Raw genomic sequence first — 15797 nt, 5'->3', positions numbered from 1 at the left:
CTATTTTCTAGGTTCGAGGTGATAACCTCTGGGGGTGGGGTGTACATATACAAACTGTTGTGGACGTACTAGTGTAAAGAGAAGGTAATTGTACTGTTTTTATGTTTGGGTTGATGAAGTGAAGATCCACAAAGCATGCATTATAATGCCGTCTCACTCTTGTGACAAAAACGTTTTGTGTATACAGCAGTCGTTCTGCGCAGATGCCGAAAAACAGGGATTTTGGGGAAAAGAATGTTAGCGGGATTACTAGATGCCGGGGACCCTTGGCACAGTATATCCCTTTATACTGTGCCCTCGGAGTAATGGCATGCGTGCCCGCGGTTTCGGAATGTTTATTTTTATTCTTTTTGGTACTAACCATCAGTGTTTGAATTTCGTGTCACAATTTGTTATTATTTATATTTTACATGAAATGCTCATATCTGTTTATTGAAAGTAGGGCTCCAAGGTTTGTTTTGTATGTACCGCCTGAAGCATGTTTTGTTTTACTGTACAGATGGTTATTAAGTATTTATTTATGTATTCACGTAGAAGTACACTATCGGTGTGATTTTGCTCGGTAAGATCATTTATTCCGTGGAAGAAGTACCTTATGCAGTTCCGATTCTTCTCTCTACATTATGTTGCTTCCTGATTTCTGGTATCTTAGCAATAACAGAAAGGGGACCTCCAATTAACTTTTCTTCAGTTTAGTATATGTGCAATAATAATATAAGGATGCGAGAGGAAATAAAACACAACAGAAAACTTTTAAACAATTTATGTATGAAAATAAATTTATGTAACCACCTCCTTCACGCAAATGTCAATATTTGAAACATGCCTGAGTAATTGAAGAAGTGTTAACAATATCGGTTAGTAGTATGGTATATAATAATAAATTAATTGTAAGATAAAAATCTACAAATGAAAATACGTATAAAGCTCTATTTGATTAGATCAATTTGGTGTTTAATAAATAAAATTTTGTTAAAAATCAATAATACACAATATAAAATCTTTAAATCAACTTTGTGTTGCCCATTTTGCACCCAACGTACGGTATTTGTAAAATTCTCGGCGTCGTCTCCATTACTCTCAACAATAGCTCGTCCAAATAATCCTCCAGATCAGACATTTTTTTCCTACTATGTTCCAGTTCACCTTGCATGTCGCACACAAGTAGAATTAAATCCTACAAAGCCTTAACAGTACAACAAATATTATTCAAATAACTTACCTCTCGTGATTTTCCATCAAACTTCTGCAAAATTTCATTGGATGCCTTATTGTTACCTGTCACTTTGACCTCGGTTTCGCCCCCAATAATTATCCGTTCTTGGGAATTCAAGTGAAACTTTTCTAATTTATCTGAAAGAAATAGCATCCATTGTAAATTAGTATTTTCTAGAAGAAATCTCTGGAAAGGCGCTACAAAACAAGACCCCCAGAAGGCTCTGGTAAAACTGCTTCAAGATCTCAATCTAACGTTTCTTCAAAGTGTGCTGTGTTGTATTATCCGAACTAGACCCTTCCTACAGAGATCTTCAAAATTTGCTAGGTTCTTTCCAGAGCGTTCTAGAAACGTTTCCACAGATTTGTTCTTTCTAAAGGAATGTGGATTCTGGAAAGGGTAGATAACTTTGGAAGATACACTGAAAAGCGCTAAAAGGCTCTGGAAAGTATTTGAAACGGTTCCCAGTGTTATCCAAGTGATCAAAATGATCCTCAACTCTGTGCGACTTAAAAGCTGTGCAAAGTGACAAAACGATCCAGAAAAGTAAGTACAGCTAATTCTGGAAAGATGTTTTCGAAAAATACTCTGGAAGCTCGGTCTCTAGAGCTTCTCACGCCTTTTAGGGGATTTAAAATATTCTACAGTATCTGATATACATAGCAGTGGGAGGGGCTTGAGAATGGGACTGAGGCAACGATCATGAGTTTGCAGTGCAACGGTTACTTACCTTTTCGGATTTTTTTCAATTTGGATAGCATACTCTCCTTTTCTTCCTTCTTTGGTAACACGGGAGAATTAGCGTAATTAAAACTGTCATCCTCTTTGGTAACGGGCACACGAAATTCGATCACCTCGTCCTCCTCAATTTGGGCTTCCAATTTAGGAGATTCCCACGGTTTTTTATTCAACGATTCGGTACTGTTCGGTTTTAATAGATCTACAAGTGGAACTGTAAAAGCAGCTATTGGTGACTTTAGAAACATTACTTTTTGATTGTTTGCCGTATAGTTTCAGTTCCCATTCGTCTTGACCTTTTTGTTCAGCGCGCGGTGGTTTAACTGGCGCCACATGGCCGGCGGAATTTTTACGAGCCGCTTCAACGGGTGCCACATTTTCTAGGGATGTTACAGAGGTGCTGGTTACTATCCCTGTTTGTGTCACCATGTGATTTAAGGAGCTTCCGGAGCTTTTATGTGACAAATCGTCAAACTACAATGAAAGTAATAAAAAAAGAGCAAGGGAGTAGGATATATACCGTAAAATCGTCCTCATCCTCACTAACCACACCAGGATCTGCATCTTCTCTGGTTTGTTTTGTTTTATAATTTATATTTAAGTTGTCATTGCGGCGCTGCAAACTGCCGATGCTACCGATCGATGACGCATCGTCAAGGTCGACGTCTTTCTTTTTGCCCTTGAGATGCATTTTGGAACCGAGGGATTTCGCGATTTTTTTAATTCCTTTACGTTTGTCGATACTACTTATACTTAACAGGCTGCCGCCGACGGATTGCGCTAAATGTGAAAGATGGCCAATGGAAGACTTGTGTTTATCCTTTTTAGTTAAATCAGTCAGACTGCCTGACTTGACAATGAACGCTGTTTTTACTTCTAACTTTCCTCGTTCCTTGTGTTTGCCTTCTTTTCCTGGAAATGGACACCATTAAATTAGTCCATTCTGGCAATTTCAAACTAATGTATACAAGCAACATTGGGGGACATTTTGATTTTGCCATTTTGCTGTCTTCAATATTTCCACCAATCAGACAATAGGAGCACTGCACTCTGGACAAATTGGTGGAAATAATGCTTAGTACCCAGAACAATCACATGAAAGGCATTTAGAGCAAAAAATCACTTTCACCATGGAATAGTGGACTTCCGCATACATTTTGACTAAGATATGCAAAATCGTTATTTACTCTGATTTCATAAAAAAAATGTGTCAAATTCTTGACAGAACAGAGCTTCCTAGCTCAAACCAAAAACCGCGCTTTTGGAAATGTCAAAAAGATTAGATTAGAACGGTATTTTATTTCTTACTGCTGACAGGCCCCTTTATTGGTTTTGCTTTAATTAGTCAACGAAAACTTTGAATAATAGGTATATTTATGGGCAAAAAACCAATTTCGACAAAAAATTCAAAGGGCTGTAACTTTTGATCTAGTAGTCCGATCTTGGAACTGTTTGGAATTATGGATTCTACAGGCCACATTCTATAAGAAAATATTTTTTTCCGGTCGATCTGAGACAATTTTTTTTTCTGGGCAAAAAAAGGCAGTTATTACCTTCCTTTTTTACCAAAAATCGACTGCACCAAAATTTCTCGGGAAAAAACTTTTTCTTATTAATTTGGGTGCGTAGAATCCAAAACGATTCGTACTTTTTCGATTAGACGTCTCAATCAAAAGTTATGGGCAAAAAAAATTCCTGTTTTTAAAATTTAAAATTCTTATTTTCGTCATTTCGTGAAAGGCAGGACGCAGGTACCTCACCTCAGTAGCAGTACTAAGTACCTGATACCTATTTGTTATTTTGGGCATCAATGTAGCGAATTGCCGATCGAGGCCGAATAGCCAAATCGTTGACTGCCAACACTGATCACTCACTGAATAGTGAATACTGAATACTACAGAATATTTAGATTTTAGTGACTTTAGACTTTAACAAAAACCGAAATTGCTCTCTATATATACCTATATATTATTGCCTTTATTTTAAAGTGGGCGGAGCGGATAGCGGAGTATTACCTAAATACCTAATAGCTATGATGATAACTCAATTCTTCTGGGGGGGGGGGGATATATCCCCTTCATCCCCCCCGTAAATACGGGGGGGGGGAAATATATACCCTTAATATATACCCTAAATACGCGGGGGGGGGGGGGGGGGGAAATATATACCCTTCATCCCCCCGTAAATACGCCACTGGTGCATAGCATCATTAAATGGGCAGCTCCATATGAAAAATATTTCAGTCAGGGGTTCTGGAAGAAGCAGGGATGGTGCTCCCAGTAACATAGAGAGAAAGGTTCGACAGCACAGGTCCTGACCACCATGTGCCGAAATGAAAACTCTCTTCAGCGCCTGGCTACCTGTTTGTCAACCTCCCAGTGGTGTCCCCTGATAATGATCTCAGAACTGATAATGGAACTTTGAGATTGGTGAATGACAGTAGCGCGCTGAGGACCGCATGGCCAAGGGAGAGCTTGGTCGCTAGTCAGCAAACTCTGGCTACAGGGCGCTCCCCAATTTCAATTAGCCTTCTGGTGGTAAGGACAAGCTGCAAGCTGATAACCTTTAATAATAGAGATTTACTTATCTATGGTTCCTGTATAAGGTCCACGTCTAGATTTTCTTTGGTGAACCTTGTGCACAGTGCGCTTTCGCCCTGTGTAGGTTCACCTGTATAAATTTCATATCGGCCATTATGAGACATGGGGCTATCTTTTAATCGATTCCCAAGATAAATGGAACACCCTGTATATATAGAAACTGGTAGTCGCAAAGTGTACCGCAAATCACAAAAGAAATTACCGCTTATGCAAGTGAAATTAAACCCCAGTGAATCATCTCCTGAAACTGATATCTTTTCTAGACAAAAATGTTGGGTTCAAAAGTATCGTATATAACCCGCTATTTAATATGGTTCTGTTCCGAATTCCATGTCTTAGTTATAATCGGACAAAAACCAATTTTACCCTTTTTTAAATTAATAATTAGTATTAGTAATTTTTTATGATACGTGTATTTGTGTTTATTACTAATAATTCATTGATTGTCTACAGTCAAGAGATGTTGCTCCCAGTTAATATTTGTATTACAATGGGTAACCACTCGAAAACTTCGCTTGTTAATAAAAGATGTGGGTTTCTATATTAAAAACAGTTGTATGACGTCACGGCGCTAAAAACTCGTTTGGATCAAGATCTGTCAAAATCATTATTTTCATTGATTTACGTTCACGCACGTAGTCAAACTTATGCTACCTAATCTTACTTACTTTACCCTGGTAATATGTCTTTCCGCTGGTTACGAAAAAATTCAAAATGGGACTGTTGCCAAATGCAAGCCTGTTTCATTTTATGTTGTTTATGTGTAATAAACATTTTAGAAGGTATTTGAATATTGAACTCGATAGATACAAAGTGTATGAAATTCCTTTCTGTTATCAACTACTTTTCTTAATACACGTTCACAATTTTATTTCAAAAAATTACTTCGACTTCCTCTGCCTTTTAGAATAAATGCGCGCAATCATCATTTTCATAAGAAAACATTAGCGGAAGTGTAATAAATTGAGACAAGGCTTTCCATCTCTTTCTTACCTCAACCACGATATTGTTTAATATCTCTTTATTTTACACTGTGATACATATAAATTAGGCAAGAAAAGTCTTGGTATGTTGTATATTCCAATATGTTTCAGTGTCCAAAAGCAATTTCAAAAATGCCCAATCAAATTTGATGGCTTTGCGACAATTTGAAATCACAGAGTGTCACAAGTAGACAATGTCTATACTTGAGCTGACAACAGAAGAAGATGACATGAATATCAACGTCGGATGAACTAAACAGCAACTGAAACAGGAATTATTTTGAATGACAGTTTCACCAAAATTCCCCAAAAGAATACAATACAGTAAAGTCACAGTAATTCGAGGTCCAAATAAAAAAAAAACTTGAAAACTCACAACTTCACTTCATTCTTATTTAATCGTTGTGCACCTGCGATATTCTGCGCTACTCACCCCAAGCAAGAGGGTGACGTGTGAAGGTGAATGACACTACGACTCTCAACTCAGAGACCTAGTTCTAAAAACGTGTAGGGATCACACTTTTTCCGTGTAATCTGAATTTTACGAAAGCCGAGGCACCGGCAGTCCCAATTACCTAGCATTATCGAGACTTTACTGTAGGTACATAAAGCTCAGTATCCAATTGGTATCGGTGGATTCCTTAAGGAGATCAATGGCTGGAAAACTCACAAACTGACTAATTCACAAATGTATCCAACTTTTGTCATAACTTAGTGTTTAAATTTACCTGGTTTGCTTTGTAATGTATACCATCGGTTTTTTGGCCGTTCGTAAACATCTAGCTGATTTAACGGGATTTCGACTCTACCGAGAAACTCATCGACACCAAGAAAGTTTCTATGTAACACTGTCAAGATAATAACAGCTGTATTTCCTTGATCGGGTATTAACCTGAAAGTAGACTATTACTAAATATCGACGACAATTCGAATACGTACAGTTCACATTCTTCATGCCACTCGACCGAGGGTTCTGCTTTCTCTTTAACAGATGTTTGGTACTTGGTTTTGCCCAATGCAATTGTCACGAAGCAATCATTGGTATTATTTTTACCCTTCGTCAGAAGGTCAGCCGCTCTTTGCACTAAATAATAAACATTAAAAAATGTTGCAGAACTAAACAAATTAGATACCTGTTACTTGAACATGAGTAGGCATCCACATTTTTTCTAATTAATTGCTTGTTATGAGTTATGAATGATATGGAAGTTTACTTATTTGAGGTCTTCAGTTCTTAACGCATTTAATCACCAATACGAAATTGGTGTCTATTATAAGGTCATGGAATTTGCAAGCCTCATAAATTATATGCTAAATTATGTGATAGTTTACGTTTTTATTGTAGAAATTCTACATTTCAAAGTAGATCACAACCAAGTAATTCACTATCACGAATATCATCACACAACATTTTTTTACCTACGTAACCTTCAGCCTAGTTCTCACAAGGCGATTTCACCCAGGCATTCCGGTCGCATTCGGTATAATTACGGTGGATACCAAGATACTCCGCAATTACGAATACATACGTACTTAAGGCCGCTAAATTAAAAACCGCCAAAATGGTAGTAGTTATATCTCTGATAGTAACCGGTGTAGAATGGTATAATGGCAAAATTTCCAGAAATTCGAGTAGGTCTGCGCATGCGCGCACAAGACCGGGGTTGTATTTCATAGCATTCTTGTAGATAAGTCACTACCTTTCATTTAATTAAAGTTTTGAGTAATCTTTTCAAATGAGATACAATAAGCTAATCTTGCGGCTACCGGGAAGCGGCGGTTAGAATAAGTCATGCCTTAATACATAACGTTTAAGTTTCAACTGTTCAGTGCTTACCATAATTCCCCAATATTTATTGCGGTCGAATATTCGCCCATAATTAAATTACGGCCACCCTCATCACGTGATACACCGACAAAATTGAACAGGGGCGCTACATTCCTCGTTTTTTGAGCTTGGGTAATTTATCATTTTGTGAGAAACAGAATAGATGTGCTTTAATACTCCGGATATGAATTTTAACATTCTTGTTTTGCGTGTTTTCCTAATTCGTATGGTAAATACCGGAGAGCAAGAAATTTCCGACCTTGAAACAGAATCTCCAGAAATGCCATTAGATGGTCCACTTTTCACGGGAAAAGATAACATTTCCTTAATAGTGGAAAAAAAAATTCGAGGACAAGTTGAAGGATGCTTTGGATATCTATCCGGAAATATTTATGTAATGATCAAGTTTTGCTAAACTAAATAACATATTATTTCAGCTTACTCGCTCACTTTTACATGTGTTTCCTACCAAACCAAATAAATATATGGAATATAAATTGTCGCCTTGGTGAGATTCAGAGTGGTACTTCACGTTTGTTAACGAACCAAATATTGTTGTACAACATGTAATAAATATATCTGAAAGAATGCGTTTCCGATTAAATATAAATATTCAATAGGTTTATTTGTAGTATTTTCTTAACCACAGACTCCCAGTGAGCGTGTTAAAATTAAGAGCGCGTGTACACGAAGATTAAAACAAGCTTTGGTTGTCCACCCTGTGCATTTGAATGCGTCTCGTGCATCACAGTGGGAGTAATCCCGTCGCAGTTACTTTAGCCACAACATATTTAAAATCCCTCCTTACGCCCCAAACACAAAACCACCGCCTCCTCTAAGGAACTGTCACTTAAAAATCCTCATCCAACTCAATACCAATTTTTTAAATTTCAAATAATAATGTAAATTGAATAGTTTATGGACAATGGCAACTCAGAAGCCGGGCGAATGGGCCAACACGTTAATTGCACGATTCGAAGAGCAGGTTGGTTTGTTTCACTGTGTATCTACAATTTACTTTTAAAAGTAAACAATCAATATTGGTTATCTTCACTTTTATCTTCTGGATTTTTTAAATCTGTTAAATTTCAGTTACCTTGCCGTACTGGACCGCAAACTACCCATTCTCGTATAAATGAAGACCAGAACAAAAATTGTCTCATACAAATATCTCGGTATAGATTTGCTTTAGTTTTAGATGGATTTGTCAAAGTTTTAAAACGAATTCATGAATTGGTATGTGAAAACATTGAGGAGAGATGTAAATGTGAAATGTTTCAGTACCAGCAAGGGTCGTGCGGACCACAGCGACAGCACAGTCCCGAAATGGAAAAGAATTATTACGATAGTATCATTATTGTTTTAGAAACGTTAGAAAAATGTTTTAGTATACAGCCGAAAGATTCAATTACTTTAACCATGGAAGAAAATCAAAATTTAAAATCTCTACTGAAGGAAATATGCGCCTTTTTAGGTCTGCCTTATTAAGTAACAATATTTTTTTATACGGACAGAGTTTTAGATATGCCTGCTGAGAATCCCCACAGTCACTCAATAAAATTATTAGCCAGCAAAGTACTGTTTGCCTTAAGTATTAATTTTTTTAACGTAGTCTTCAGTCGAATTTCTTCAAAACTCCAAGAACTGGCATCGTGTCCGGATGAAAATCCGGATTACAGCGATATTGAGTTAATTCAACATATTAACGTGGATATTTCGCGGTTGACCAGGCTACTAACAGGTATCCCGAATACTTCGTAGTTTATCGATGCGCTTATATGAATTGTTTTAGAAGCTATACAAAAGTTTAGGTTATTGAAGAAATCTGCTCATTTAGTACTCATGAATTCTTTGGAAAAAGCAATATGGAACTGGATGGACACATATCCTTACGAATTTGCCGAACTGCAGAAGAACCCCAATGAGGAGCTGTCGAAATGTTGCGAACAGTTGTTCGATATTTTGGATACGTTTGCGGACAATAAAAAGGGAAGGGCAGCTGTGTGGCCGTTGCAAATTATGTTGCTCATATTATCCCCCGTAAGTTTTTTGTTTGTTTAGAACAAGAGTAGAAATTGTGTATGGGTGCTCCATATTAAACCATTCCTCACAGATTACGTGTAGATTTTACAGTTGTAATGTGCCCACCAATGAACAGATTTATGGTGGATGCAATGTAAGAGAGACGGAAACTGTAGGCTCAGTGTTTCACACTGTTTAATGGATTTTCTTATAAAAATCACGATTGCACGCATTTACTTCAAAACGCAGGGCAAACCAAATTAGATAGGAAGAAATGAATAGATCTACGTGCCAGTGTATATGCATATGTCTTTCTTCAACTGTTTTGGAATAATAAGCATTTAAATGTTGTAATAGGTATATAATATTTTTGGTATACTTGCTAGGCATGGGAATAGGTCATAAGGTATATTCATACAGATAGGTGATAATATAGCTTTCCGGGTGTGCGAGGTGAGGCGGTGCAGCCGCCTACACTGAGCATATACCAAGAAAAGATTCCATTGACTGATAGGCCGGGTGACAAGCCCAATGTTATGCAGGTGATAGTTAGTTTAGAAGCTTGGAAGACCTAGATCTGCCAAGGGGTCCTGTTAAAAAGAGCCTGGACTGGAGTCCTGTCGCTTAGCCTGGAATTGACTGGTCACCCAGTCTTTAATTCTGGTCCTGACAACAGAGGGAGCAATTCCTAGGGTCTGCTGACTGTAACTCACTGCATATCTATATATACTTATTATGGTAACTTCTAAGGAGGTTCTCCCGTGCACAGGTCATGATGGCTAGCATGTCTGCCTGAAACATGGTGCTATGCTGACCAAGGGAGAAGCTGACATCAGCTCTTGGTCAATCACCATATATACCCATACCCATTCCCCATTATTTTAGGAACCCATCTTTAAACCACATGAGCCCCTCAGGTGTGAGGAACTGGCAATCCGAGTTCAGCCATTGCTCCCTGTGCGAGAGAATGACTTTGTAACTATTTGCTCTTAGTAAGATTGGATCTGAGTGTTTTCTCCCAGATCTGCCCGTGCCCAAGGCTGCCTCGATCCTTCCACTCCTCCCAGTCGCTTACCCGCAATGAAGCTTTCCGAGCCTCTACCTCCACAGCTAAGCGTAAAGGGTCTAGTCCCAAAAGTGAGGGCCTCCATGACCAAAATTGGCGTGGTTTTCAGGGTTCCAGTGATTCCCAGACAGGCGAGTGTCTGGACCTTTGCTAGCTGCGTCCTGTAGGTTACCCTGTACATGGCAGGTCACCATACAAGTGCACCATACAGTATTATTGGACTGATCACTATAGTGTAAAGCCAATAGACCAGTTGCGGGTTCAAGCCCCATGTACAACCAAAAGCCCTTCTACATGCCTGTATTTCCAGGTCATCCCAAATATTTCAGTGACTTGGTTAGAGCTCGTTGATGTCTTCGAAGAGTGAGCCCCATCAAGGTCTGCTTTTCTATTCGTAAATGGAACAACCTCGGGTTTTTCCAGGTTAACGGAGAGACTGGCCCTACCTGATGGGCCTGTAATCCTTTGCCACGTCATATTTGGCATGACCCGGCTTAGGTAGATACACAATTCATACCTTCCTCCAGCTTTCGGGGATATAGTCTAAAGCCAGGGAGGCTTTAAAGAGGTTCAACAAATGCAAGAGCAGCGGTTCCCAGGCCCCTCTGCAGAAGAGCCGGGCATATCCCGTCCCCTGCCACATGGAAGCTTCTGTGTCCCCACTTTTTGCCCCGGGTCTTTCAAAAGCATCTTACGAAGTTTTTGAATTTGGAGAAGACCCTCCATGCTACCACAGAAGGTTCTCCATGATCCTCGTTTAGACCTTAGAATATGGTCCTTATACCTGAGCTGAACGATCTTGAGATATTTCCAGTCCAAATCAGTGGATTAGGGATTCCGAAACCTACAGGGCCTGCAGTGGGATGCCAGCTTTAGTTGGAAAAGAATTTGTCTGTGGTCCGAAAGCAACGGCTCGTCTCGTCCATTTCGTGATCATGTGGGCTATTGAAAAGGAGCCCAACGACAGATCGATAACCTCCTGCCTCCGCGCTGTGACGAAGGTGGGGGTGCTCTCTGATTTAAAATATTCAAATCAGTTGTTTGCAAGTACTCCGGGAGGTAGTCGCCCCTCGAGTTCGTGTCCATGCTGCCCCATGCAATGTGGTGTGCGTCCTAGGGTTCAGTTGGCGGTTCCTCTTATAGTAACCAGACTCCTCCACCTGACCTAGACCCCTTACGCGTCCCCTGTAAACCCAAGGTTCTTGTATCACCGCCTTACTGTGCTGCAAATTGCTCTGTAAGAGGGTTCCCTCGTCTATCACTGATATACTGATGTACTTTTCTAGCGATGCCGACGGTTCCCACTCTTGGTCGGAGCCAAGAACCCCACATGAATCAAAAGTTCCTCGACCACTAAGCGCGTCAGTAGTAATCTCGACGCCCCTTGGAGGTCACTAGAGAGGTTTTCAGCCCTCTCCGTCCTGCTGCTCTGGTGGAGCCCTCTCTCTTATCTGATGCAACTGGAGCACTCGCTTCCATCACAAATGTGACCCCCGCTTACGGTTGAAAGTTTTGCCACTGCAAGACCTAAGAGAATGCCTCATTGACACCAAATGCGAACTTCGACTGAGGCTCAGTGGTGTCCACCTCTGGTTGCGACTGCAATGGCCATCCTTAGCCCCGCCGCAGGTTCGTGGTGCACCCGCAACTGCAGGCTTCTTCAGGCTGCCTTGAACTAGACCCTGGAGTGCTTCCCTCCTATCTGAGACGCTTGATCCCTGACGTCGGGTTGCAAATACCTTCATAATAAACAAAAGTAGAATAATATCTCTTAAGATAAAGACCTAGTAATGACATAGCCATTCTGGATTCTGGATTTTTTATTTTTGTGAAAATGCGCTAAAAAATGCACCCTCAAAGGGACATCCTTAACATATTTTAAGCGTCTTCGTGCGTTTGGTAGGATTAAAAAGTCATATTTCCACCGCCTTATCAAAAGTACAACTAACCAACAAACAGGAAAGGTTCAGGTACAGGTGAGGGGTGGGGGTTGATTTGAAATCTTTATTTAGATACAAAAAGGTAATCTAGGAATGCTTTAATAATGGAGCGGGGACTAGGGCCGTGCAAAATACATTTTTCATTTTGCATTTTAGAAAGTTTTGGAAGAAATTGTGAACGCAGATAGTGGCGCCCCCTGTTCGCCAAGACACAGCAAGAAGAAGCAGTTCATCGATGCCGTTAAACGATGCATTAATCCTCACGGAAATTCGAGTAAACAGCTCACCGAATCGGCGGCTGTAACCTGCGTGAAATTATGCAAAGCGTCAACGTACATTAATATACTCGATTCAAACAATGTAGCCTTTACTCTCGTACAAAGTGTTCTTAATGATTTAAAGGTAAGGGTTGCTCCTTTTTCCATGGTCGTTGTTAATAATTCACATTTTTAGTCTCTACTGTTTAACCCTAGTAAACCGTTTTCTCGGGGACAAAACTATTTATATCTAGACATGGATCTTATGATAGACTGTTTCGTTTCATGTTTTCGGATTAAACCGCATAATAACGTAGCCTTAAAAATTTGTCTTAATTTAACATCCCCTTCTATATACCATTTTGTGTTGGTGCGATCGTTGTATAGGTAAGTGTCGCTTTTATCCTTAATAACTTCCTTTTGTTGCCCATTTAAAATCACATTAAGCACAATTTGTTACAAATAATAAATTTATATTTAATTTTGCATCCTTCTATCGCCGCAGTTTTTTATTTACTATTGACCAAAAACCTCGCACCAAAACACTTTCTTGAAATGATCATAATCTTCACCAAACAGATATCAATAGGACACTGTTTTGAAGGCGACACATTTTTTGACGCGCGAAATTTTGACTTAAAAATTCAAAAGGTACAATTTGTTTGAGACCTTTAACCTTTTTTCACATAGAAACACATAGAACATCTTGCGTTATTTGGGGCCAGAACTCTCCATAGCTTTCCATTTGAAAGTTGGAAAAAAAGGTGCCCAAACGCGTTAAATTTTGTACACAATTTGACAGTTTACCGTTTTAACGTTGTTTATATTTTGTAGAGTTATTACTCAACCGCGTTTGCAGTGGTGGCCCCAAATCGATTTGGTATATAGCAGATCTTCCGAACTAAGAGCAATGTTTACGGACACCTTAAATAAAGTGGCCCAAGGATGCATTGCGCATACGCCCTTACGAATGATTCAATCTTTAACGTTGAAGGGTAAAGATTCACAGGCCAAGTTCAAAGATCGCGCAGAGGAGGTACCCGGTAACCGAAACTTATTATTATACATGGTTCGCCTTATACACGCCGATCCCATGCTTATGTTGAACGTAAGTATCGAGTCTAAATTTAACGTGGCGTACAACTTGTCAATAGAATCAAGGGAAAGCGGGTCACGAGATACAAAGTTCCACATTGGAATTAATCAACGGTTTGGTTTCGTTAGTTCACCAGCCAAACATGCTAGATGTCGCTCAGGAAGCAATGGAGGCGTTACTGGTACTCCATCACCCTGAAAAAATCGAAGTGTGGAATCCGGAAGCGCCGATTAATACATTTTGGGATGTTAGGTAATGGCGGAGATTGAAGAATTTAAATTAATGTTAACCGCTTTTAGTTCTCAAGTTTTATTCTCCATATCGCAGAAATTAATTCAACACCAAATAGTTAATTATACAGATATTCTAAAATGGTTGCGAGAAATTTTAGTGTGCCGTAATGCGTTTTTATCGAAGCACAAAGAGTATGCGAACTTAGGTAGTCAAATAGCAATATGCAAACAAGCTCATATTAAATTAGAAGTAAGTTGCGTTGGTCAGCTTTCCTATTTTACGAATACTGTTTTCAGGTAGTCTTTTTTATGTACCTCTGGAGTATCGATATGGATGCAGTTCTTACAGCAATGAGTTGCTTTTCGCTGTTATGCCAGGAAGCGGAAATTCGTTGCGGTTCAGATGAAGTAACTGTTACATATTTGGTTCCTAATTACCATGTTTATCAAGACTTAGCCCAAGCCTCTACTGTTCTTACAACCGGTAAGTTTAGAGTTGCAATCGGTCTGTTTTTTTTAAATAATGTGTATAAAAATAATAATAAATAGCTAGCGGAGAATCTCGATTGAGTTTCCCAGATCATGCAAATGGTAAGTTTTTGTTGTTAAATTTAGTGAGAAAATGTAGAGGGTGCCCGTTATTCGTACTTCACCTTGGGGATCTCGGTTATCTTCCGAGATAGGATGTCGTTGCTACAACATCCTATCTTGGAAGGCTTACCGTTGGTTTCCATATTTAAAGCCCAATGTTAAAACAATAGTACTTATGAGACTTTGTTAGCTTTCGTCATACCGGCTAAGCAGTCGAGTTCGAAACTACCGTACCGACAATGATAACACGCGGTCCGAAAGCGAAACAAAACCATGGTACAATAATTTCAGGTTACTTTTCCTCTTAGGGTCAGTTCTTCATCTCGATAAATTTATTCGGCAACAACAACGGTATCTTATCTATGTAATTTATTAAAGGATCCAGACCTTCAGTCATTATACATTCAAATTTTAAGTTCCGCGTGACGTCATGCGCGGACTAGACGAATTTAGAACGGCAATCTAGCATTATCTTGATTTCATTATTTCATAAAACGATTTGTGTCAAGAAGCGGTCTGCACTATTATTAGACGACTCTCCACGGTGTTGCCACATTCGTAGTACCTTTCTTTATTCATCACGCACACAAGATTTTTATAATCACGCGCCATCTATCTCTAATTTCGTTATTGATGTAGTCAATTTGTATTTCAGTGTTATTGCAATTGGTTAGACCACCAACAATACACACTGCTACATGATGTACCTACTCCTTGAGTGAAACGAACGATATATCTATCCTTCTCAGTTTTGCATATTCTCTTCATTTATTGTTAAACACAATAGACCATGTATAATGATCAAGGACTAATTATGTAAACGAGTTTATCGAAAAGCTGTACAATATTTGACTGGAGATGCACAAATACCTATTTCTGTTACCATTGAATAAATTACTTATTCAATGCATTTACTGCATTTTTCTATAATGACACCTTCTGTAAATTACCTGATTTTCAGGTAATTAGTGGACTAGATTAGCATTGTTTGTTATAACATTTTTTAATTACCCCTTTATTTCTTGTGATTTGTTCTAATCATCTTTACTGATTTATAGATTTTTATAGTTATTAGGTACATGTGCATGAAAGAATTCACTTAGGTATGGTAGATCCTAAAAAAACCGGCACTTCGAACACCTAAAATAAATTTTTCTTTACTTATATACAAGGGTGAACAACAACAAAAATTGTATGTTTTTCATAAAAATGGTAGCTAACATTTAA

General features: G+C 38.9%; 2 protein-coding genes across 7 annotated transcripts in view; one reads left to right on the top strand and one right to left on the bottom strand.

Moving 5' to 3' along the window:
• Window positions 1-747: 747 nt before the first annotated feature.
• On the bottom strand, window positions 748-6969 carry LOC116165793 (rab11 family-interacting protein 2). The gene is made up of 8 exons (XM_031480473.1): window positions 6671-6969; window positions 6477-6621; window positions 6266-6429; window positions 2475-2866; window positions 2206-2428; window positions 1947-2156; window positions 1223-1353; window positions 748-1177 (listed from the first exon to the last, which is right to left on the bottom strand). Exons 1-8 carry the CDS (start codon window positions 6699-6701, stop codon window positions 1004-1006), a joined length of 1470 nt encoding a protein of 489 aa, XP_031336333.1. The 5' UTR covers window positions 6702-6969; the 3' UTR covers window positions 748-1003.
• A 1214-nt stretch (window positions 6970-8183) lies between these two features.
• LOC116166065 (neurofibromin) overlaps window positions 8184-15797 on the top strand; it is a 45642-nt gene continuing 38028 nt past the window's right edge. For 3 of the 6 annotated variants that reach the window (XM_031480897.1, XM_031480894.1, XM_031480891.1), the window contains exons 1-11: window positions 8184-8350; window positions 8458-8839; window positions 8888-9106; window positions 9158-9405; window positions 12550-12795; window positions 12847-13037; window positions 13485-13758; window positions 13805-13998; window positions 14046-14229; window positions 14277-14463; window positions 14529-14570. In XM_031480897.1, the coding sequence (XP_031336757.1) occupies window positions 8291-8350; window positions 8458-8839; window positions 8888-9106; window positions 9158-9405; window positions 12550-12795; window positions 12847-13037; window positions 13485-13758; window positions 13805-13998; window positions 14046-14229; window positions 14277-14463; window positions 14529-14570 (2227 nt within the window). In that variant the 5' untranslated portion in view covers window positions 8184-8290. Of the gene's footprint in view, window positions 8351-8457; window positions 8840-8887; window positions 9107-9157; window positions 9406-12549; window positions 12796-12846; window positions 13038-13484; window positions 13759-13804; window positions 13999-14045; window positions 14230-14276; window positions 14464-14528; window positions 14571-15797 lie in introns of those variants that run through there. The other 3 variants (XM_031480893.1, XM_031480892.1, XM_031480895.1) reach the window with 3 other exon arrangements.

This window comes from Photinus pyralis, unplaced genomic scaffold (genome assembly GCF_008802855.1).
Source record: "Photinus pyralis isolate 1611_PpyrPB1 unplaced genomic scaffold, Ppyr1.3 Ppyr1.4_LG3a, whole genome shotgun sequence".
Lineage (NCBI taxonomy): Eukaryota > Metazoa > Arthropoda > Insecta > Coleoptera > Lampyridae > Photinus > Photinus pyralis.
Note: the sequence above shows the minus strand (reverse complement) of the source record. Positions and strands in the feature narration are given on the sequence as shown.